We start from the raw sequence: 25,792 nt of genomic DNA, 5'->3' as shown, positions 1-25,792 counted from the left end.
AAAAATATAAAATTTGGTCTCCAAGCACATATTAATATGGAGAACAAGATGAACGGTTCAGATCGACCGTTTGGATTTTGAAAAATCAAATTTGGACCGTAAGCACTTCGGTCCATATGCAACCGAATGCATATTAGCCACTCTCTCTCTCTCTCTCTCTCTCTATATATATATATAGAGAGAGAGAGAGAGAGATGAGCTACGGTGAGTTGCGAAGTAAAACGCATTTCTACTTCACGCCGTATTTTCATTTTGAAAGCCCAAACGACCGATCCGAACCGTTAGATGTGATCTCCATATTGAAATGAGCTTGGAGACCAAATTTTACATTTTTTGAAATTTTTTTACTATTTATTAAGCAATTTTAAAAACTGCTGTTTTGCTTTGAAGAGTAAAAATTTCTGGACCATCAGATCAGCGATTTTCAAAATTGCTTAATAAATAGTAAAAAAATTTCAAAAAATGTAAAATTTGATCTCCAAGCACATTTCAATATGGAGATCATGTTGAGCGGTTCGGATCTATCGTTTGGATTTTCAAATTGCAAAATATGAGTGTGAAGTAAAATAGTCGCTTTACTTCGCAACTCACCGTAGCGCATCTCTCTCTCTCTCTCTCTCTCTCTCTATATATATATATATATATATATATATATATATATATTAATAGAATAATTTTAGTAAAACTAATTCCAAACACCTTAATTAAAAAAATGTAAACAAATTCTAGTAAAATTATCTCTAGAAAATATATGCAAAGTTCTTTTTTTTTTAAGAAAAGAATAGTGGTCAATGACCACCTGTTTACATTAACAAACAATAAAATTAAAACTACTACCACCATAGCCAAGACGATACTCTGCCTCGGTGATCTAACTAGACCACCAAACTAAACTAAACTGGCACCTGTCTGGCACTTAGCAGATACCAAACACTACCATTAGCAGATAACAGTGAAGTCATCAATTTCATCATCCTCGGCATTGTATCCCTCATCAAACTCGTCGTCGACCACTTCATGCTCTGCATGGTACTCCTCAACGTCAACCTTATTATCAGCCGCACCAGAGTCCTTGTCATTCACCACATGGCGATCCTCAGATTCCTCTTCCTCAGTCTCATCATCTTCGTCTTCTTCCTCATCATCGGCTTCGTTGCCGCCTCCAGTCACCTTCAAACAACACGAACAAGATGTATTTAATTAATTAGTATCATAATTCAAGTCATGAATACATTGGGTTTCCATGAAAACCTATGATATCAGCAATTATTTGAGAAGGAAAATCTTGTATTATTTGCCAGCAAATCAAGAGGTTAACATTTATAAATAGATTGATAACTTCCTCGATTTGACATTTGAGCTCAATATTTTGGCTTGGCATTTATCCCGATTTCATTAGGAGATATTTTCTTGATGACTATTGATAGCTCATTTGTCTAGATTTTCTGTAAAGATACAATAAAAGTTGAAACATTTATTTAAAGGCAGCTTTATACCTCTTCAGTTTCATTGTCCTCTTCACTTTCCTGTTGCATGTGCAATTCTACAGTATCAACGTTCTACACCAATGAAATGAAAGAAACATAAATGGGCATCTGGCTCAGAAAAAAAAAACTTTTTAACAAAACAAATCTAATGACAGCATCCATGAGATGTATAAAACTAACTTTTGGGAAGTACTGGAGAGGGTTTGGCCAGATATCACCCCTTAAAATGTTCGCAATCTACATACACAAGTTACAAATCAAACGTAAAAAGTTTTATCTCATGATATAACTATTACTGCCACCTTAATTTTACATGATATTAAGGAATTTACCTCGTCGACCTCTCCGTCAAATCGCACGGCTTCACTGAACCAACTGAAGAAGCTGCATCTATAGAAATAAAATGCAGTATGTCAATAAAATCACAAAAGAGTGCTTTTAATTGTATCAAAATTTTCCTATATACTACATACTAAGGTTCGTAATAAAAAATTTTCCTTTTTGTTTTTTCTTTTATAAAAAGAGTATTAAAATGAATTACAAACCTTTTAATTGTATGAGATTGCTTCTCCCCCTTATCTGGACTGAAGCAACCATCAAAGGTTCCCTGGAACCAAAAAAATCAGATAGAAATATCACATCAAGTTGTAAGCCCAAAAACATATAAAAATTTAAAAACAATAAACATATTTGGATTCTTACTATAATACTAACTTTTCCCTCCTTCCAATTGATAGGCTTGCACACTACACTCAGATTACTGTCATCATCAAACCAGTATCTCTTTGTCAACTTCTCATCCTCAAAGTACTGGTTAGGCAAGAAACTCTATAAGCCAAGGAAGAAAATGATATTAAAGCAAGAAAATGCAGCATATTTTTATTGTTACAGAAAAGAAAATTAAAAAGGAAAAATAGAAGAGAAAAACAACTTACAAAACTGATGGAGAAGCCGTACTTAACATTATTGGCCTCTTCGACATCCAGCAAGACCATATTCTTCAAAATCTATTAGTAGAGTAATTTGAATGAATAAAAAAAATGGGGACTAAGTATTGCAGTTTTAGGTGAGACCATACTCTTCATACTAGGTCTTATGAGTACCTTCTGATCCACTCCCGTTAAAAGAGTGACAAGAATCGGATGGTTGCAAAACTGCACAGCAGAGAACACAATGTAAGAACTAAAAGCATAAATAATGGCTCTCAGAGAGAACAATAACGGTGTAAATACTGAAATTCTCAATTCCTGTACTTGACCAACTAAATTTTCAACTTTTGCAATTAGACACTTCACTTATAAGACCACTATCGAATAGTTCATAGAATTTTGAGGTTGTCCCGTAGTTTATTTTATGATAAAAGTGCACAATTAAACTCACAGTGAGATATGGAAGTGAAAAATTTATAGTAATTTTCTCAACTTGACAGATAGAAAACCAAATAGTGGATAACCCCTCTACTATAACTCTATAACATTTAATAAAAAAAACAAGTATACACATTTTAATAGATAAGAAATAAAAAATATTTACCGTGGCAAGCCAGAATTCTCGGATTGACATTATGACGTTGTTTCTCCTCACATAGACAGGTTTGCGCATTACATTATACTTGTGCTCCAATTTCAAAGCTTCCTCCTCTTCTCGTGCATTTATCTAGTGAAATCAAGCATGAACATGACGATGTTGCATAGTTAGTAACTGCTTCCACATAAATATCTTAATAAAACAAAGCTATAGAAAAAATCCCACTCAAGGAAGCATATTTAAGAGAATTTCAGCATGGTAACACTAAAATTTCTTTCCAAAAATGAGCAATACAACTGGATGTACTTATTGAGACTTCATAACTTATCAACAATCAAAGTTGGTATTTATTTTCCTCAAATAAATTAATATAGAAATAATAATCAGGAACAGCACATCAGTGTTCACTTCCATCTGTTCTATTAATTCACCATTTTTCCCAACTACTTAAAAAGAACATTTAAGTTTGTTGTTGTCTCGCAAATAATTTTTACGTGAATACTAAGATTCGAAAATATTGTAATTTTTTTGTTTCTCCCATTGTATTGCAAAAAATGTCTTCAAAACAACTAAGGTATAAACATATCAATGTTCACTTCTGTATTATAAACAATTCAGTTGACATCCACAAAAAGATTTGTTGGTTCACCATTTTTTCAAACTACTTAAAGGGAAAATTTAAGTTTTTATTTGTCTCTCAAAGAATTTTTATGCGAATACTTAGAAGCAAAAATGCTGTAATGTTTCTCCCGTTGTATTGCAAAGCTGTTTTATCAACACTTCAGTTGACATCTATAAAAAGGTCTGTTGGTTCACCATTTTCTCCAACTACTTAAAAGAAAATTTAAGTTTTTTGTTTTCTTGCAAAGAATTTTTACGAGAATACTAAGAAGCAAAAATGTTGTAATTTTTCTCCCATTTTGTTGCAAAAAGTGTCTTCGAGACAACTGAAGTATAAACATGACGTAAAGCATCACAATTGCAAATAATTAAATGTTGAACCTTAGTGAAAATTATGATAACATATCTGTACCCAAATGACAAACAGAAACACCTACATAACTTGTACCCAAATTAGGACATGGCAAAAGTAGCAATAGCAAGGACAAATCTGAATTCTGTGCATTCATAAGAGCAACAAGTTGCTATGCAATAACCAAATAAATCCAAAAAGGGACGAGATATTAGACAATAAAACCTATAAAAACTGAAGAAAGAGAGCAGTTAAACTGATGAAATCTACTCAAAAAAACTAATTACACCCAAAAACTCATACAAAAGAAATCAGAAAAAAAAATGCAGGTTGAAAAGTCGCAGATTTTGCTAGTCGGTCAGTTGTTTGTGTGTAGTCTACTATTACTATATGTTCTTGTTTATTTCAATTTAGAAGGTTGTATAGTGTTAGGTGGTAAAGCATGCTAGATTATTTGATTTTGACTCAATTTTTTTGTTTTATGGTAAATCTTGTGACTAGGATCTGAAGACTATTTAACTGCTATGAAGAGTTCATAGTCTATTTCAAATTTTAAGTAATTGAAAATTACAAGACCAGCCTTAGGTCCCCCCCAAGTTCCTCCTCTTTTTTCTTTGTCACTTCTTTTGTGTCTCTTTACAGCATAATTTATACCTGATGTAGCTCATCCTGAATTGCCCTGATATTTACAATTGATTGCTGGAGCACGAGATGGCATGTACCTGATCTGCCCCCCTCCTTCTTCACCTTTGCCTTTTTCTCGTTGCCGGTACCACTCATTATACAATTAAAACTCTTAGCACTAATCTCAATCAGAAGTGAGAATAATCTCAAGTTAGGGGATGGAGGTGTGAAATTATCACGGCAGTGAACCTCCCTTTATACACTCTTAAGTGGATCTCCTTTGTTTATGTAAACTCAAAAGAAATCTCAAAGGGTCTGTTTTGGATTAAAAAAGAATTGGGTAAAGGGATAACATTATCTCCGGTGCAAGTTAGGAATAAATACAAATTACACCAAACATGTCCCAAATACACTTTACTAGTTTCTAATCTTCACTTAAGATAAGTATGAACTAAATTTATTTGTGAATGTATTATAGATTCAGTGCTTATAAGGATTAAAGAGTATATCTGATAAAAGTATCCCTCGTTTCACTAAATTGTGCAATCCTCAAGGCAGTTAATCTCTATTATACACTCCTAAGTGAATCTCCTTTGTTTATGTAAACTCGTAAGAAATCTCGAAGGATGGAAAGTTATGTTTTAGATTGGATAAGAATTGGATTTAGGGATAAACATTATCCCCAGTGCAAAGTGAGGATAAGTACAAATTATACTCTACCAAACATGCCACAAATATACTTTACCACTTTTCAATCTTTCATTTAGACAAGTATGAACTAAAGTTATTAGTGAATGTATTATAGATTCAGTGCTTAAACAAGGATTTAATGAGTATATCTGATAGAAGTATCACTTGCTTCACTAAATTGTGAAGTGGGGCCCACAAGGGATTGTATTTGAATGGCTCCTGATTTTAACAGGTAGGTCCACTGTAATTTGGCTAGGTCAGGTCATTCTTCGACCCCCACTTCTCTCCCTAAGTGAGAAGAATCTCAAGTTAGGCGATGGAGATGTGCAACCCTCAAGGCAGTGAATCTCCTTTATATGCTCCTAGTGAATCTCATTTGCTTATATACACTTGTAGGAAATTCAAAGTGTCTGTTTTGGATTTGATAAGAATTGGGTTTAGGGATAACTATTATCTCCGGTGTAAGTAGGGATAAATACAAATAACACCAAACATGCCCCAAATACACTTTACCACTTTAAAATCTTTAATTAAGATAAGTATGAACTAAAGTTATTAGTGAATGTATTATAGATTCAATGCTTGAAAATAACGATCAAATAGCATATCTAATAAAAGAATCACTCGTTTCACAAAATTGCGCAGTGGGGGCCACAAGGGGTTCTATTAAATGCCTACAAGTAGGTTCAAATTTAATTGGGCTGGGTCGGGTCATTCTTTGACCCCTACTCTTATCCCTACCCTTCCTTTCTCAGATGGACTAGACTACAAGTCAAACAAATTAAACCAATTCGGCCCAATCGAACCTTTTGTTCCTCTAGATATAGGAGAAGTCATATTGGTACAAACCAGAAAAAAATCAAATGGTGGTGTAAAATTGAGGAAAAAAAATTAAGGGGACATAATGTACCTTAAGTTTAGTTGGTCCTTTTAGAAATCTGAATTTCAAAATATGTATGAAGACACCGCCAAACTGCAATAGCATGATCTTGGAGGTTCCCTTATCCAAGTCAAAACCCACAAATATATAATGTCAGGTTTTGGGTATCATATCAGTTCTCTCTTTATTGGAGAGTCAGAAACCCGAAATTTAGGTGCATCGATGCTATCTTGTGTGAAGAAATCCTCATAGGTTGTGCAACTCAGAACACAATTGAGTGAAATTGATGTAGCTCTCTCAGGCTCCATGATATCGTCAGCATAGGTCACAAATCTCTCTCACATAGTACACCTGAAAAGTTGAAAATTGGCAATAAATCATATCAAGTCTGTTAACTTCAAAACTATAGGCATTGGTGTCAACTAGGATGTGATCTAGAAGAATTTTTATTTTTTTATTTTCTAAGAGGCTAGCAATTAAGATTTACCACTTTAAGGAATTAGTAGTTAGCCAGATTCGGGCCGCATTAAGAGTTATTTGTTAGAGCTCCTCGGTGGAGCAATTAATTAAGGTTGAAATGAAACCAGAAATCCACAATGAGAAGAAGCAAATGGAGAAGGAAAGAAGAAGAAAAAGAAATACTAACCAGCAAATGAGAACTGGGGCTGAAAGAGGGAACGAAGCTAGTGTCTCTTCTCCTCTTAATTAAGCTCCATCGATCTTTTGAGACTGGGGGACAGAACTGAAGAGGAGCGGAAGGAACCCCGTCGGACTTGAACAATTTGCGCTGAAATTGTAGCATGGGAATTTTGCATTTTGCATTTTGCTAGATTAAGAAGAGAGATAGATCGAGAGAAAACACACAACACATTTCACTTTTACTTTCAGCGCAAATTGTTCAACCCTACAGACAGAGTGTCTCCCGGCTCCGTCACGGAACTGCGGAATGGCACAGTTACGGCATATTCTTAAATTAATTATCATAATTTAAATGTTGATGCAAGACACGTTTAAAAACGGCCTCATCATTCACTTGCCCTAATCATCCTTTAATATTTTACTCACAGCACAACATATAAAAAATTAACTTAATAACAATACAACAAAAGACTAAAATCACAGCGTGTTAATCATGACACAGTACGATACAACACATTTTTTCCACTCTATCGACAACGTCTGGTTATTAAAATTTATTTTTAAGTGATCCTATTTAATTATTATTTTAAAGTTTAAATTAGTTCAGAAAAAACAATATCATAATATATAAAAAAAATTATAAAATATATTATAAAATAATTATAGTTAAGAAACAATGTTTAAAAAATTAGTCACGTAACCGGTCATTTTTATTAATACTCCAAAAGAAAATAAAATTTTAAAATTATCCCTGTGTTTGATTTTTTTTTTAATCAAGGTCAAATTCTTAATTAATGTTATATTTAAACTTGTGATATCCAACTGATTACCAAATCAAAATTATAAAAAGTTACGACATCACTGCATAAATATACCAAATGTCTTATTTTTTGACATGCACTCTAAACAAGGAAATTTTTTTTTCATAATATTATTTAAGTCAAAATATTAAGATCTCTAAGAAAAAAAAAAAGAGGACCACCCGGACCATAGGCGGTCTGCTTGTGGCCCACCCCTACAGGGGGCGGTCTGGTAGAGGTGTGGCCCGCCCCTGTAGGGGGCGGTTTGCTGGTGTTTTGGGCTTCCCGTGAGCCCAGCGGTCGGGACAATTTTGCAAAAAAAAAAAATTTCAACCACAGGGGCAATTTTAAAATTTCCTTTTGTTGTGGGGGGGTATTAATATAAAATGGCCGCCACGTAACGTATCATGTAATGTGACCTGATCGAATCGATTTGTGTGATATAATATAAAATGACTAAGATAGTGAAAAACAATCATGCAAGTCATGTCACATAATTGACACACATGTCGTGCTGTAATATAATTGATAATAATATGACTAATTTTCTTTTCTAACTACAAGTCTGCAACACGAGTGACCCGTGACAGATAGAGTCCGGATCCTATCAAGTAACTCAAATTTTGAGTTTAGATCAAGCCGATCGGACGGTCCTTATCTCATGTAAATATGAATGCTGTAAAAGAACTCGTCCATTTTTCTTCTTGTCCATTTTAGTAATATGAATGAAACAGAAGATATACATCATATATTACAGCAGTATAGATTTGAAGTTTTTCGTTGATTTATTTGTTATTTTTTTATAATTAATTTATAATAAATAAATAAAAAACAAATTATAAATTTATGACTCAGATTTTAACAAAAAAAATCATATACTTGCATTTTTCAAAATGCAATGAAAAAAATTAAATAGTTAATTAACTGTAATTTTCGAATTAGAGTTTTAAAATATGTGCTTAAATATTATAATAAAATTACTGTTCTACTTGGGTCGTTCAATCAATACGAAAAAGTAGACAACATTATAGTAAAACATTAAAAATACCTTATTTTTGCCAGCAATATTTAATCAACGTAAAATAGAGAAGATATTTTTCAAATGAAGACTTTTATTTATTTCCATAAATAAACAAAAAATATATTTTTTTTTTATCACGTGATCATGAGCAAGTTTGTAAATGCCATTTTTGCATAAACGTAACAATATTTGTGATATTAAAATAAAACAAAACAAAACATTGTTTGTCTATTATAGAAACGACGTGGAAACATTAAAAAAATCCGGTTTATTTAGAAAAGTACATTTTTTTTTTGCACAAAAATGTAAAACGTCCCACTTTTCAAATGAAGACTTTTAAATAATTAATTAGCGACACGAGACCACGAAATTTTAAAATGTTCTTCCTAATGATATGAGAATTATGCATATATCTATAACTAATTATATTTATAACCACATTTATTGTTCATACATATTAATTGGATGAAATTATTTTTAAATTATTGATACTCCAATGAAAATTATGCATATCTCTATAATTAATATTTATACGTACCCACATTATTGACCATGCATATTAATTGGATAAAAGAATTTGCAAATTATTGATACTCAAATGAGAATTCTGTATATCTCTATAATTAATATTTATAACCACATAAAATTTTAGAATGTTTTTTAGAATGTTTTGGGCACTTTTACGAATTACGGGAAACACCTGAAACCTATTTGTCATGCATCAAGTGTCTAATCTGAACGAGACGGAGATCCGATGTACATCGAATTTATTTTTTAATCTAATGAGCTTCAAAATCGTCTGATTCGTTTAAAATTTGATCACACAAAAATTGAAGCAGACACACACGAACTTTAAAGTAGAGTACATACATCTTAAAGTGGATCAGACGGTAATTGATCCCATTAAATCAAAGTAGATCTGATAAACATGAGACCTACTCTCAAGTCAATCTGAACATTTGTAATCATCTCATTGATTAAAATATGAATAAATAAATAAAAAAAAACATCTAGATGCTTACAACAAATTAACTATAAATGCATTACAAGATGTTATTTTGCGTAAATGTAATAATTGCTTGCAAATGTATTAGATTATATTTGAAATGTAATTGCCAGTTTTGGTGATTTAATCACCTGAAATGAATTTAGAATTAAATAACAAAAAGCGGGTTTGCATACAACAAGTTGTAAACACATTTCTAGATGTTATTCTTTGTAAAATTTGATTTGTTATTTTCAAAATTAATCTAATAAATATTTGTACATGTATAAGGTTATGTGCGAAGTATAACTGCCAGTTTTGGTGCTTTAATTACATGAAACTAGTCCACAATTATTGCAAAAAGAAACTTTTGAGATGCTTACAGCAAGCTGTACGTAGATACTTAACAACAGGTTAAGCTGCGCAAAAATTGGTTGGCACTTTTGAGATAAATATACTAAATATTTATGATAAATTAGATTATATGTGGAATATGACTGCAAGTTTTTAGTGATTTAATAAAGTTTCATGTAGTTTCTGTAATCATTTGAAATGAGTCCATAATTAATCAATTTTACTTTTGTCACACTAAAAAAGGAACATAAAAATTCCGTATCTCCATTTTTATATTAAGCATCGTAGATATACTTATTTCTAATCATTTTAATTGAAAGATAAAATTTTGAATTAAATATTAATCCTCTAATTAAATATTATAATTCAATGTATCTCTTTTATAGTTTTATACGTGTAAAAGTCTAAATTTATTAAAATATCAGCATCGCCTTTCAAGGCCCAAACCCCTTACATTTGAAGAATCTTCGAACCGACATGTATAGTCGGTAAAATTGCTAGATGCTTATGTAGAAATAATCTAGAAAATCAATTAAAGTAAGTCTAGCTATACTTTTGTAAACCAAAGTCGGTGAAGGATTATTCTAGAAAGTTATCTACCGACTTTGAAGTAGTATAAATAAGAGGATATGGTAAATGCTTGGAGATAAGTTCATAGTTCTCTCTTGAATTAAGATGTAGTAGTTAAATTTTAAGATAATTGTAGTATGTTTAGTAGTTAGTATTTTGCAAGGTTCTAAATAGCGTTTATTGCGTCATAGTGGGAAGTCTAAAAAAAAAAGCTATAGCGAATAGCGTCGCTATAGCGAAAGCTATACCACATAGCGTTTTTTTTATTTTTATAAAAAATATATCATATATTTGTACTAAATATCAACATTATCTAAGTGTCATAGAACAATAAATAACATCAAATTAATTAAAAAATGATAATATTTATATTGAACCAATAAAAAGTTCAAATTGTGACTCAAAATATCTATAGTAATACTAATATCACAAACTATCAATCTTTTTCTATTCAAAATATATTTAGCATCATGACATAATCTATCTTTTTTTCTATTTAAATTTCAAAATAACCTAGATATCAAGGCATAATTAACTATCTTAATCTATTCAAAATATTCAATCCACCATATAGTAAGTATCATTTTGTTATTTCAAGAAATATCTTAATATATTCAATCTGAGCCTTTATTTAAAACTCATATAAATTGAAAAAAAAAACTCATGCTGCATAGCCCGCTGTAGCTTCCTTATTTGATTTTGTTTGATGGATCTCTCATTTAATAATTAATAGTTTAATATAAAGCTTAGTACATCAATTGCTAATAAAAAATCACGGTTAAAATCCAATCTGCGCCTTTATTTAAAGCCCTATAAATTGAATTCTAAAAGAAAAAAACATCACATTTTGCATAGCGCGCGCTATTTGCGCTACATGCTATGCGCTATAGCGGACCGCTATTACCGCTATAGCGCCCGTAGCTCAAATAGCGCGTTTTGATGCCATAACTTAGCGTTTAGGGTCCAAAAACGCTATAGCGCGCTATTTAGAACACTGGTATTTTGTGAGCGTTTGAGTAATATTTTGTAATGTTAATTTTAGTAATAGAATAATCAACAAAATTTATTTAGACACGTATTTTTTACATACAAATTGTATAATCTATTTAATTGTTTGAGTAATATTTTATAATGTTAATTTTAGTAATAGTATAATCAACAAAATTTATTTAGACATGTACTTTTTACATACAAATTGTATAATCTATTTAATCGGTCATTATTTTTTAATTTTTTAAATGTCATTTAAAGATTTTTTAATTTATTAATAATTGATTGGTCATGTTTTCATTTCTTTCTATTTTTTATATCATTTAAGAAATATTATTTATCATTTAATATGTCATTTTATTTGAGATTTTTTTATGAAAATATATCAAGAAGATAATATACATATATAATTTACATGTAGATGTCATTTAATATATTATTTAATAAATATTATTTGTTATTTAGTCCAATTTTGTAATAAAATATATCATTTAGTTTGATTTTTTTTTTCTCTAGCGACACCATACTAGCAATATTATACTGGCCCTTCCATTACCCGCCTGTCAATTGAAAACAACGCAGTACTCAAACATTATTTCTGTGAGATGCATCCAGGATCAGGAGTTTGATAGATTTCTGTTCTGGAATCATGCTCTGCTTTAAAATTCATTTAACTTTTGCCATGTAGAACCAATTCATAGATAGGACAGGACATGACATGACATGACAGGACAGGAAACATATTCAACTTTCAGCAAATAAAAAAGCACTTAAAATAACCAGAACAAGGTATTTGGATAATGATTGGTTCCGACAAACAACATTTTTGTGCAAAAGAATCATGTAATTAATGTACATTTGAAGTTTCTGTGCGAAAGCCTTCGGCTACTGAGAATAAGTGAATATCAAAACCGTTCCCAGGGGCTTGGTACATCCCACAAAATACATACGGCATTCGGAGAAAACAGAAACCCATGCCATACATTTGAGTGCTATACTACAACGAAAAACCAAAATAAAAATAAAAATAAAAATTATCAAAAGACTTTCAGATTATTGAGAATCAAATATATAATTTTTTATGTAATTTTATGGGATCAATTTTACAATACCCATAGTATTTTACTCTAAACTATATAGAAAATCGCGTATAAGCATAAAAATTTTGAAAATGAATGGGTGTCGATTGGATCCACCCCGATCACAGATCATGTGAGAATCCATTGTTAACACGAGAATTAGAAACAATTCGACGATGTCAGAATGTCAATTAAACCATCCTTCAGTCCACATATTATACCCGTGCTAGATACTATTTAATGCTGTGGGTTAATTAGTTACCTCGAGATTTGTCTCTAATATATTTTCAAATGCACAGCTACACGCTGCAAAGAAAAGAAGAATCCTATTAATCCAATTAATTCTCTTCGTCGGCATCAGCATCGGTGCCCTCATAATCGATCTCTTCCTCGTCATCACCGTCCTCTTCACGGTACTCTTTGTCGTCATCATCTAATACATCTTCGTCTTCTTCATCTGCATTTATGCCTTCATTGCCGCCTCCGGTTACCTGGAAACCATCAAACAGGTTATATATATAAATGCCATATTACACGGTATAGGTTTACTTAGTCTTAGGCCAAGGGTTACACACTTTAAACCTTAAAGCCCTAAAAAGCAACCTCCTAAAGCTAAGTTCATTTTAGCCAAGATAATTTGTCTCTGTTTTCAAGTATAAATAGAAAAAAAAAATATATATATATTAAATGTAGCATACCTCTTCCCCTTCCCCTTCTCCGTACAAGCCCGTTGCATCAACCTCCTAAACAATTATGATGCATTTACGGAAAACATAGAAAAGTAATAAACCATCTAGATGGACAAATATTTGAATAGAAAAAGTTGACAAACAATATATGAGAAGAGTAAAACAAACATTTTGAAGGTGTTTGAGAGGGTTTGGCCACAGATCATCCCTTATAATTTCAGCAATCTACACACAAAATTCAGAAGTAAAACAGATTTTACAAAAACATTGAAATATTACAATGGCCTTCTCATTAATGTAAGTACGTACCTCATCCACCCGTCCGTCACTCCACACAACCTCACTAAACCAAGTGAAGAAACTGCATTCGAAAAAAGAAAACATGGTCAACAATGTCAAGACAGAGTTATACTAATTCAGATTAATAAATAATAAAGCAAATAACAATAAACTACAGACCTTTCAGAGGTATAGGGTCTCTTTGCTCCCTTCTCATGCCGATCACCATCAGTAATACCCTGAATAAATAACTCAGTTGGATTTTTTTTTTTAAAAAAAAAACTTAGCAGAGGCTGCAACTCAGTTGGATTTATTATATTAAAAATACAAACTAACAAATTTAGAAATAATAAGCAAAATAAAATTTCTAGATAGGTACCAACCTTTCCCTCCTTCCACTTGATTGGCTCACACATTATACTAAGGTCTCCTACTTCATCGAAGCAATAGGTCTTTGTAAGCTTTTTGTCCTCAAAATACGGGTTGGGAGAGAAATTCTATAAAATAAGGAGAAAAATATTATTTTAGGTAAAAACAAAAAGACTACAGATTGGGCAGTATAAGAAAAGAGAACAAGACCGACTTACCAAGACGATTGAGTAGCCTGACTTCGCGTCTTTGGCCTCTTCAAGTTCTAGTGAGACCATGTGCTTTAGTATCTGCAAAAAAAATGGAAATTATTTAAAAAAAAAAAATCACAATTTTAGGAAGCATTATAACATAGACCATAGACTAACAAGTACCTTTTCATCCTCTTTGCTTACAAATTCTCCAAGAACAGGATGGCTGAGAAACTGCATAACAAGAAGCAACACAATAAAAATCTAAATATAATTAATTAATCCTGAAGGCTGAAAAAACTAATTACAGCACCAACCCTGAAGCATCCGACTTTTTATTTCTAGTACTATTTAATTTAACTATAAAAAATAAGTGTTAAATATACAAGGAGTAACTGAGTAATGCTAAATACCCTGATCTTGGAAAAAATACACAATCAATCTTTGCATAGATTGCTATTGAATCCCAAATTGCAAAGCCAAAATTGATCAAATTGACAAAAAAAAAAAAACTCATCAGCTCATAGCAAAGTTGTAATTCTGGTGGGAAAAGGCAGACAAACTTCTTACAATTACTATGTTTTCTAAACAAGTATATATATTTTTAATAGATAAATGAAGATGAGATCTATTTACCGCAATTAGCCAGAAATCTCGGATTGATCCAATAACTTCATTTCTCCTAGAAAAGACAGGTTTGCGTAGCTCATTGAATTTTTTTTCCACCTCCAAAACTTCATAAATTGCCTTGGCATTTATCTATTTACACAACACAAGAATGACAATTCTGCATGGTTAGTGAATGTTTTTTGCTAATATTAAAAAAATAATATCAAAGATAAAGGATCATGGAATATCCATCAGCGTGCCACTGTATAAAATCAGTTAAATAGAGATTTGCCATTGTATGGCTCATCTATATTCCTCCCTTGTGTTACTACAGAATACACCTGAATATGGAAAAAAATATGAACCAAGAGAAATATTTTAATTAAATACAAAAATTAGTACAAGCTATGATAAAATATGTAAATAAACAGAAAAACTTCTTTAGAACTATAATCTAGCTACTGTATCTGTATGTATATAGTATATTGCAAATTCAGTTGGTAAAAAGTTAATGCATGAAAATGCTTCTTTTACCATATGAGGATACGTGATACCTCAAATTTGGGGGAAAACTTAAAGAGAAAGAACATATATGTTACTTTTTGGTTGAGTGTAGAAATTAACTAAAGGAATTTTAAGATGGCAAATAATTGTATAACTTTATATAATTTGAAGTCAACAACATCGGAAATTAATGTGTGCAAAATCAACCTCGTTTTCAAAATAGAAGTTACTATTATTTTCCAATTACAGAAGTTTGAAAGTGCAAAAAAGGAACGCCCATAGTTTTAGAAACGGTCTAAGTCAGCAAAAGGTATTCAGATCAACTGATATGACTAAACTGACTATTATTTATTCGACAAATTACAATTCTGACAAAACGAAAAAAATTCTGATGTTACAAATGCTTAAATTAAATGTCACTCAAAACTCATACGAGCTAGCACAGCATTCGATGACAAAATTAGCACAAGGTCTCACTAGAAATAAGTTAAAGTGACATTATACATGCCACATGAGCAAAAATTTTCCATACTAGAGCAATTATCATGCAAAAGATTAACTAACCACAAGCTAAACATATAATAAATCACCATGAACTAAACCCACAGGCTACCTCTAAAACAACAATTAAACTGTTGATTAAATTCACAAAAAATAAGAGCATAATTGGTACCGCTTCGAGTTCATCTTGAATTACTTGGAGTTTTTCAATGGAATCCACGAGCTCTTGAGTAGCTTTCGGCGATCCTCCCTCCTCCTCACCCGGCTCCCCCACCTTCACCTTCTTTTCCTCGGCGCCATCCATTGCCGCACCTAACTCTAACCTTAATTTCGAGGCAACCGAAGAGAATTCTCAGATCAGATCGATTGGCGCGCGTGCGAGCGAGCTTACCGAAGGAAGTGTGCCTCCACTGTTTGTGTATTAGTGATAGATAGAATTGGGTTTTCTGATGCCAGAGAAAATGCTACTTATTTATACTGCCTCAGACCTAACAAATTTCTCGAAACACCTGTTCCACCAGTTAATCCTAATTCGGTAGTACTATGTCTATGTATAATTGGAGTTTACGGAGATGAGTATAGAGTATAGACCAGGCGTTGCCGAAATAATTTGAAAGCTCGTGGTTTGTGATTTGTAGATTATTATCGGAAAGCGCACCAGTTCCACTGGATAAACTGAGTTGCAATCCTGAGCGTTGATCATTGAAGAAAAGTGATTGGCCAAATGGCCGTAATCCCATAGCTATGGGAAGGTGGGGTCCACTGGGGGGTATTATTCGCGTGGCCCCCAGTCCCCAGTCCCCAGGTTGGCGGCAGTGGCGCACTGGCTCACTGTGGCAACGAGGCGTTTTTAATAACATTTAAAAACCCTAACCCTAGAATCCGAATCCGGGGCCGGGGCGAATATTGCGGTGAATCTTTGTTTGGATTTAGTGGATCCCATACCATCAGCGGTCAGCCTATGTTTGGGCTTTGGATTTGTGCAAAGAATACATACAGTACAGAGTACAGAGTACAGACCCATCAGCACAGGATTTTTTATGAATACTTTGTTTCAGCCCGTCTATCATCTTCAAAAGTCAAACATGAAAAATATGCAAGTCAAATCACAAATATGTACAATATCTTTTGTTTTTATTGGTGACAGATTCAAGCCTCTAATTGGTGGAAAAAGAAAAGAAATTCAAACTCAGCAGTTAAAGTCCCAGCACGAGAAGAGAAGTTTGCTTATGGCTTCTAGACAGCGTAAAGACGAAATTTGTAAACACCTTTTTTTTTTTTTTTTTTTTAATTTATTTAAATAGCTTTCTTCGGTATATTCGACCTCAGAAAATTGGGTTTAATTATTATATGCAAAGGAAATTAAAAACAATTATAGCATTACACCTGCTTTCTCATGCTGTACTACGGTGGAGTTAAAATTATTTCGGAATCTATTAAGAATATAGGGAGGGAATTTTTTTTTATGAACCATAATTAAGAAATTAATTTTTACCAAACCAATATGATTATTATTATTTTTTTTACAAAAATAGCAAAGACCAAATAGCCAATTCGGTCTGGCAATTTTTTTTTGGACCGAATTGGCTATTCATTCCTCAGTTATTTCACACATTTTTACACTGTTTGGTGTGGTCATCCGTGTAAATGCGAATTTTATTTGGGACCAAAATGTCAATTCGATCCCCAGTGTTTTTTCAGCTGGGACTGAATTGGCTATTTGGTCCCATGTATTTTTGTTTTTCTTTAAATACCCTTCTTCTCCCTCAAAAAAAATATTAACATGCAAATCTAATTAAATATTAACATGCATAACATGCAAACCCAATTAAATATTAACATTAATTATATTACTCTACATTATTCTACAATTACACTAAAAAAATTAAATCATTCAACAATTGATTAATACTATATGCAAAGAGTTAAATTACTTGCAAATTAAATAATTCTACAATTAATAATTACACTACTTAAACTTAAATTACATTACAAAAAATAAATCATTCAACAATTGATTTCTACATACAATAAGCTAAATTACTCTATATGCAAACTAAAAAAAATTATACAATTAATTAATTACACTACAAAAACATAAATTACACTAAATAAAATACCGGTCGTTGTATGTCTACTATTGATAGAAAACTTAAACTGAATTTTTGAGGCACTAAACGACGTTTTTTTTGCAATTATGACTCCGTCGAGTGCCCGGGGATACTCCCCAGGGTGAAATTCGACTTTCCTAGCTAAAGTTATGACTGTTCAAAGTTTTTTAAAAAAATAACGATGTTTCCATACAAAAACACCGATAATGCACCGATGCTTTATGCCCGGCTTAACAATGACAGAAGTGCATCGATGTTTCATTGCCAAAACACCGATGACGCACCCATGCTCTCTAAACAATCATAACTTTAAAATGCATTTACTATTTATTGTGTGTGTTTGCTTATTTTTTTTAATGGATTACGGTTTCATTTATTATTCAAAGATCATTGAAATTATCTATGATTGTTAAATGTATGTATTTTAAATTTGATAATTTGTATTTAAGTTGGATATTAATAAAAATATTGGTAAATTACTTACATGTAGGGGTGAAAACAGAGCCAGATTATCCGGCGGATATCCGCATATAATCCGAATTATCCGGATTCAGATAATTATTGGAAATGCATAGAAGATCCAGATTCGGATACGGAGTCCTAAACGGAGCGGATATCCGGATTCGGATAGTTTGGCCGGACCCATATAAAAGATGAATTAATATTTGCTATAGGTGAAATTTGAATCCATGTTCTCTCATCTCAAGGCCTTTGGACTAAGTTACAAACCACTAGACCACAACATCTTTTGTTATCATTCATTTATTTGACATATATATTATATGAATAGATTATCTCCCACCTCTTAGAAGTTTATTAATATTTATATTTAATGTTTTAATTAATATTTGTATTTTAGAAGTTCATATATCTTAATTATCCGACCATTATTCGTTTTATATCTGTATTCGAATCCGTATCCGTTTAAGGCGGATTTGGTTTTGAATTTTGATATCCGTTCACTATCCGTAACCGTATCCGTATCCGTATTCGTATCTGCTCATTATCCGACAGATGCGGATGTGGTATCAGCATTATCTGCTCCGTATCCGCTCCGTTTTCACCCCTACTTGCATGCAAACTATAAATTTCTAAAATTAATAATTACCCTACAAAAACCTAAATTATACTAAACAAAAACATAAATCACAGTTTTTCCAACACGTAGTCACAGAAAATCCGAAACCACAAGGGTCCAAATTGGCTACTCGGTCTAAGTTTTTCTCCGATTTTATGTGGCCGCGTCCACAAAAATATGCAAAAGAAGTGGGGATCAAATAGCCAATTCGGTCTCCAAAAAAACCAAAAATACGGGACCGAATTGGCTATTTGGTCTTTGTGGTTTTTGTAAAATAAAAAAGTAATCATGTTGGTTTAGTAAAAATCAATTTCCTAATTATGCTTTATAAAAAAAAGTTTCATAGGGAGGTCTGTTTTGAGATTCGTGTTAGATTAAAACAGACAACTCAGATCTCATTCTACACGGTCAGGTATTGCGCTGAATCTGAATTCTTCTTATTTTGTATTTAAATAAGACAATAGTGACGATTGATGAATGCTGATGTGAAATCATTATTGTACCTGATCTACTTAGCATTAATATAAAAGTGATTTGTTTGCATTGGTCAGGACAGTATACTGAAAAACAGCACTTATTACTTCCATAATTGATAATTGATCCTCTAAGCTAGGGCAAAAAAAATTCGTAGTTCGTGATTCGATTCGAGTTTGATTCAAGTTAATTCGATTTGAAATTAGTTCGAACTAAAACGAACCAAATCAGGTTCGGTTCAAAATTAATTCAAACCAAATTCAAACTAGGTTTGGTTCGATTGAAATGGGTTCGCGAACTTTCATGGTTTGAATCTCATAATAACATCGACCGTTCATTTATCTGATGAAATTAGAATCCAAGATAGAGAATCATAATTTAACCTAGCTGACGCTCCTTGGCTTTCAAAATACTCAGTTCTTGTACGATTATTTGTTTTACTGTATATTTCAGTTCTTGTACTTAAATCCTCTTTTTACGATTATTTGTTGTGATGTATTTTTTTCATGAATAATTTTTCAACTTAAAAACACTTATTTCATACTTTGATGTCATACTGAAGCTCTTTTTTGAGTACCATAGTGGCAATTGTGAGAGTTAATGTAGCAGCTATCAGTCTTGCACTTGTCTATGCTCAGTTGGCAGGATTATAGTAACTAACAACTAGTAAACTAGCCCATAATCCATTAGTGTGAATTCGTAAAATGTAAAAGAAAGCTGTGTGAATTGTCCTGTGAGAAAAAAAATTAATGTATAAACTACCTATATAATTAGGGCCACTAAAAAAAAAATTTAGTGCGTAATTCGATTCGTCTTCAATTAAAAAAATACGTAGTTCACAATTAATTTGATTCAAAATTAGTTTGATTCGAAATAAATCAAACCCAGTTCGGTTCGAATCTTATTCAAATCAAACTCAAACTAGGGTATGTTCAATTCGGTTTGATTCTTTGCCACCCCTCTCAGCCTTTCTAGAAATTTTTAGGGGGAATTTCACGTATACCCCTCAAAAACTTCAAAATTACGTATTCCCCCCCCTCTAAAGTTTGAAATTATATATTCCCCCTCTAAACTTCAAATACTCACAAATTTATCCATTTTATTGTCTTTTATATTAAAACACATTCTAAATTTATAAAATACCCATTTTACCCTTTATTAAAAGAATATAAAGCCCATCAAACTCAAATTTGAACAGTTCATCTACTGTCCAAACTACTTTTAGATATGCACACGCAAGATCAGCAAGAATCTTGATGTGAACACACACAGATATTGAAGCGACATGCAAAGATCTTAATGTGATGAGTGCGGATCGAGATTGATTTAAGATCTGTGCAAGTTAGATTAGCACGAATATTGAAGCGCTATGCGTAATAATGCAATGCACGCAAATCGAACGGTAGGGAACCCTTTAGATTTAAATATTAGTTTGATGGGCTTTATATGTTAATAAAGGGTAAAATGGGTATTTTAAAATTTAAAATGAGTTTTAATATAAAAGACAATAAAATAGATAAATTTTTGAAATTTAGAGGACATGTAATTTTGAAGTTTTTGAGGGGTATACGTGAAATTCCCCCAATTTTTATAGCAAGCAAAGATATTAACATTTAACAAGACATCAATACCATTACCATAAATGATTTGGGTGTAATTCTTGGGTACATCAAAGTTATGGTGCAGAAATCAGTCATTTAATTCAATGATTATAATTTCAACAAATCAGAAGACAGATTAGACGAGAACAATTTTCTAATTGGTATAATGATCATCTCGCCCTTCTATGATGATCCATGATTTACTCATATACACTTTAGGTGTATAAAGTTTTAAATGCACCATCCTCATTAAAGTCTTGTCATAACTCATAATCTACCCACATAAACTGTTAGAACATAAAATTGATAATGAATCCAATTTGCTTAAATACAAACAAAGTAGAACTAAGTACACCGTGAAATAATAATACCACAGAGATCAATTTCATTTGTATCACAAATTATGTACACTGTGGAAATCAAAACTGTACCATGGGAAGAAAACATATTAAATCATAATCCCAAAGAATTCTTCAATAAAATCCCATGTATACAATTTTTCATTAATAAGCGGATCACGAACTACCTGATAATACGGACCCATTAACTCATAAGCACATAGTACACTATTATTAGTTCACTGATCGAAATCTCAGTAATATACAAGGACAGGAAAGAATAACCAGAAAAATTTTACTTTCCCAGATAAAAAAAGGAGAAACCTTCAATCCTTTTTCACAGGCCGTGCCTCTAGCCCGCCTTCTTTCCTCGTCTCTAGTGTATACGGCATATACGTGCCGAGTATCTTATCCCACATGACAAAAAATGGCTGAGAGAAATTATATTTACTTCCGTAGAGTTGGTGGTGTATGTCATGATATGCACTGTTATTTTGAAAAAACAAATGTAGTACATTTCCAGGCAACCATAGCCCACAGTGGTCGTCAACAGTTTTTACTGTGGCAAAAGAGAAGAAGTAGATGCCGGTGCGTGGGGTCATGCCAGACACAAGGAAAGAGAGGGCCCCACCGACAGTGTCTAGAAGGAGGCCTTCGAGGGGGTGGTTGTAAAGCGCACCAAAGGCATATGGTACCACTAGAGTGTGATGCTTTGAGTGGATATGCTTGTATAGGAACTTGTTAATGTGCATGTACCGGTGAATGAAATACTGCCAGGTGTCCATCACCAGCATGGCAACGATTAATTGAAGGATCATAACACCAGTCGAGGGTTGTGTCGGTGCTGTACCAGTCTCGTCACCTATTATCTAGTTTTGAAAAAAAAGGGGGCAATGACGAGCACAGTTACAGCTATATGTTGTAAATAAACTATGGTCGAAGTTCATCTCTAATTCCATTTCATACACAGTACAAGTAAAACTCTCATGATTACCCTTCTAATATAGTTCATTTATTTGTTAGGGTTAGTTCATCCACGTTTTTTAGTTAAAAAAGTGTTTTACCAAGGTTACTACAAGTCCAATTGCCTACATGCAACAATCGATTACTCCTCGCTATACCTGGTAAAAGTACCCGTACTCAAAGTAGCATAATGGTAATGGCACAAACTCATAATTCTTCCCATATATAAATTTTTGAATGATTTTGTTCAAAGTACCCTTTCTCAATTCCAAGAGAGCAAACTGCAAGTTCACAATTTATTTAAAATTAATTTTTAAAAAAAAATTGCATATACCTTGAATAAGAGAAGAGCAATGGCAACCTGAAAAGCTTGCTGTACAAGAACCCCTTTGACCACGGTACGCTTCGAAACGACATTTTTTACATATTCTTCCCCTTTCGGATGCAATCGGTACTCATCCCATCCATCCAGTAACATATACATACCAGAATATAACCAATAAACCGCAATTGGTACGAAGGTGCCCAATATTTCATCTGAGATTTCGATCAAGGCCATCCCTAATCGCCTCAATTAGCGATGCCCCCTTCGAAATACTCCTGGAAAAGAAGATGTTTTAATGACAAATTAGGTGCGTGTTTAGCGGTGGAAAGATTTTCTAATTATAGAAAAAGGAAGGGGGGTCCTAAACAAAGAAACTTTGCGTGCTTAAAATTATTTCTAATCAGGAAATGAAATGAACTGTCTTAACATGTGAATGTAGAGGAGAAAGATAGGGACAATCAAGTCAATTGTATAAAATTCGTGATTAAATTAGAAAAGGATAACGTTTATAATAATTTTAGGATTCATTGACAAAAAAGATTCCAAAGAAGTGCCAACCCAAATCAATAATTTGAAGCATGTGAAGTCCCAACAACCAACAGTACAAACTGGAAAGTTCCATAAATGCCCATCATGTCTTTTCAGATTCTCCAAATTTCACCGGAAAGTGATAAAAAAGTTATTTTGTGATGAAAATATGAAATAGATGATACCTCGCTTCACCTTCACTGTATCCAGAGGAGATCTTGAATAGGTTTTAGCGAAGGTAAACTGCTACGTTGCACAGGTATAGCCGCGAAGAAAATAAGGTCTCAAGAGAGAGAGAGAGAGAGAGAGAGAGAGAGAGAGAGAGAGAGAGAGACGGAAGGGGAGAAAGGGACGGAGAAGAAAAGTAAAGCTGCGACCAATTAAATCGACAGCCGATTAAATAAAATAGTTAGCGAGAGAGAGGCGGGCGAGACCAGGTGACCTTACTGCTTTGCTCGATTGTTCTTTACACCCGATTTCTTTTAAAATACCCATTAAAAAAATTAATTTAATAAAAATAACCAGATCTGAACTGAAATTTTAAAAATACCCAAATCGCGGATTTTTTCCGCGACTCAAAATTTTTATTCCGGGCCGCGGAAAAAATTCGCGACCCGAAATTATTATTATTATTTTTTAATTTTTTATTCCGGGCTCGGATATTTTCCGCGGCCCGGATTTTTAATTTTTTTTTTTTTAATAAATTTTTTTTCCGCGGTCCGGATTTTTTTTTTAGAGTTTGGAGAAAGAAAATATTGTTTTTTTGGCTCAACTTTGCACCTCTAGTTAACATATCAAAACACTTTAAAAAATCATGAAAATTTACCGACATGCATTCTTGACTTCATAGAATAAGACTGTAAAGTTTCATACAAAATCTCAAAACAGATCGTGAGATATCAGTTCTCAAAAATTGCCCGAACTGCTGAAGGAGTGCTTCTGAGCCCAACTTTGCACCTCTGATTAACATACCAAAACACCTTCAAAAATCATAAAAATTTACCGACATGCATTCTTGACTTCAGAAAATAAGACTGTGAAGTTTCATACAAAATCTCAAAACAGATCGTGAGATATCGGCTCTCAAAAATTGCCCAAACTGCTGAACGAGTGCTTCTGAGCCCAACTTTGCACCTCTGGTTAACATATCAAAAAACCTTCAAAAATCATGACAATTTACTGACATGCATTCTTGACTTCATAGAATAAGACTGTGAAGTTTCATACAAAATCTCAAAACATATCGTGAGATATCGGCTCTCAAAAATTGCCTGAATTGCTGAAGGAATGCTTCATTCATGGTTAAAGCCATTATTTGCATTATTTGATATTCGAATCTAAAAAGTTCATGAATCAATTTCGAACAAACTATATATACCCAGTTTGAGTTTGAATAAGATTCAAAACAAATTGGTTTGATTTGTTTCATAACAAACTAATTTCAAATTGAATTAATTACGAACTTTTTTTGAATCAAACTCAAATCAAATCACGAACTACGAATTTTTGTGCCGCCTTACATGAGAGCAAAGAGAACGAAACGCGAGAGATTTCTTTATTTAGAATGACTGAATGACGATAGAAAGGTAACTAAATTGGAGAGTTTCTATATTTTAGAAGGATAAATATGATACTTCAAATTTGGTGAGAAGTATGTAATATTAATGGATTAGAAGGATAAATATTAGAGTTTTTTGAATTTTAGAAGGATAAATATATCATATGTAACATTAAACGAAATTTATAATTTTAAAAGTTAGAAGGATTAATGTGGGATATTTTTGTTTTAGAGAGGGAAAATGTAATTTAAATGTTTTATAAATATATGTATGAAATTTATAAAAATTAAAATTTATTGATCATTCATTTCATGTGAAAAGTCATGCCTTGCATTAGGCATCATAGTTTATGGATTATCATACATATTTTACTGATACTATAAAAGTTTGTTATGAAATATTTCTTAGATCAATAGTTTTTTTTCTCGTATGTTAACCAGAGGTGCAAAGTTGGGCTCAGAAACACTCCTTCAGCAGTTCGGGCAATTTTTGAGAGCCGATATCTCACGATCTGTTTTGAGATTTTGTATGAAACTTCACAGTCTTATTTTCTGAAGTCAAGAATGCATGTCGATAAATTTTTATGATTTTTGAAGGTGTTTTGCTATGTTAATCAGAGGTGCAAAGTTGGGCTCAAAAGCACTCCTTCAGCAGTTCGGGCAATTTTTGAGAACTGATATCTCACGATCTGTTTTGAGATTTTGTATGAAACTTTACAGTCTTATTATATGAAGTCAAGAATGCATGTCGGTAAATTTTCATTATTTTTTAAGGTGTTTTGATATGTTAACCAGAGGTGCAAAGTTGAGCAAAAAAAACAATATTTTCTTTCTCCAAACTCTATAAAAAAAAAAAAAATTTAAAAATCCGGGCCACGGAAAATATCCGCGCCCGGAATAAAAAAAAAAAAAAAAATTTTCGGGGCGCGAAATTTTTCCGCTGCCCGGAATAAAAATTCTGGGTCGCGGAAAAAATCCGCGATTTGGGCATTTTTAAAATTTCAGTTCAGATCTGGTTATTTTTATTAAATTAATTTTTTTAATGGATATTTTAA

General features: G+C 32.5%; 3 protein-coding genes across 7 annotated transcripts; all 3 read right to left on the bottom strand.

Annotated features, from left to right (window-relative positions):
- Nucleotides 1–728: 728 nt before the first annotated feature.
- Nucleotides 729–6,951, bottom strand: LOC144566908 (NAP1-related protein 2-like). 4 transcript variants are annotated; one of them, XM_078316951.1, is made up of 13 exons: nt 6,828–6,951; nt 6,212–6,532; nt 4,642–5,711; nt 4,073–4,159; nt 3,021–3,143; nt 2,591–2,641; nt 2,423–2,494; nt 2,202–2,315; nt 2,033–2,094; nt 1,820–1,877; nt 1,668–1,724; nt 1,497–1,559; nt 729–1,170 (listed from the first exon to the last, which is right to left on the bottom strand). In XM_078316951.1, the coding sequence occupies exons 3-13, from the start codon at nt 4,765–4,767 to the stop codon at nt 940–942; spliced, it is 1,044 nt and encodes a 347-aa protein (XP_078173077.1). In that variant the 5' UTR covers nt 4,768–5,711; nt 6,212–6,532; nt 6,828–6,951; the 3' UTR covers nt 729–939. The 4 variants fall into 4 exon arrangements, with proteins under 4 accessions (XP_078173077.1, XP_078173076.1, XP_078173079.1 ...); XM_078316950.1 differs by lacking the exons at nt 6,212–6,532; nt 6,828–6,951 and having other exon boundaries at nt 4,642–5,944; XM_078316953.1 differs by lacking the exons at nt 4,073–4,159; nt 4,642–5,711 and having other exon boundaries at nt 730–1,170; nt 6,828–6,946.
- Nucleotides 6,952–12,794: 5,843 nt separating this feature from the next.
- On the bottom strand, nt 12,795–16,212 carry LOC144566311 (NAP1-related protein 2-like). Its single transcript, XM_078316308.1, has 10 exons — nt 15,934–16,212; nt 14,784–14,906; nt 14,331–14,381; nt 14,175–14,246; nt 13,971–14,084; nt 13,768–13,826; nt 13,618–13,669; nt 13,477–13,533; nt 13,318–13,362; nt 12,795–13,110 (listed from the first exon to the last, which is right to left on the bottom strand). The coding sequence occupies exons 1-10, from the start codon at nt 16,063–16,065 to the stop codon at nt 12,958–12,960; spliced, it is 858 nt and encodes a 285-aa protein (XP_078172434.1). The 5' UTR covers nt 16,066–16,212; the 3' UTR covers nt 12,795–12,957.
- A 5,153-nt stretch (nt 16,213–21,365) lies between these two features.
- LOC144566269 (sphinganine C4-monooxygenase 2-like) lies at nt 21,366–23,504 on the bottom strand. 2 transcript variants are annotated; one of them, XM_078316251.1, is made up of 3 exons: nt 23,365–23,504; nt 22,661–22,926; nt 21,366–22,232 (listed from the first exon to the last, which is right to left on the bottom strand). In XM_078316251.1, exons 2-3 carry the CDS (start codon nt 22,883–22,885, stop codon nt 21,690–21,692), a joined length of 768 nt encoding a protein of 255 aa, XP_078172377.1. In that variant the 5' UTR covers nt 22,886–22,926; nt 23,365–23,504; the 3' UTR covers nt 21,366–21,689. The 2 variants fall into 2 exon arrangements, with proteins under 2 accessions (XP_078172377.1, XP_078172378.1); XM_078316252.1 differs by having other exon boundaries at nt 23,210–23,501.
- Between the last annotated feature and the right edge of the window lie 2,288 nt (nt 23,505–25,792).

Source organism: Carex rostrata, chromosome 15 (assembly GCF_964058835.1).
Source record: "Carex rostrata chromosome 15, lpCarRost1.2, whole genome shotgun sequence".
Taxonomy (NCBI): Eukaryota; Viridiplantae; Streptophyta; class Magnoliopsida; order Poales; family Cyperaceae; genus Carex; species Carex rostrata.
Note: the sequence above shows the minus strand (reverse complement) of the source record. Positions and strands in the feature narration are given on the sequence as shown.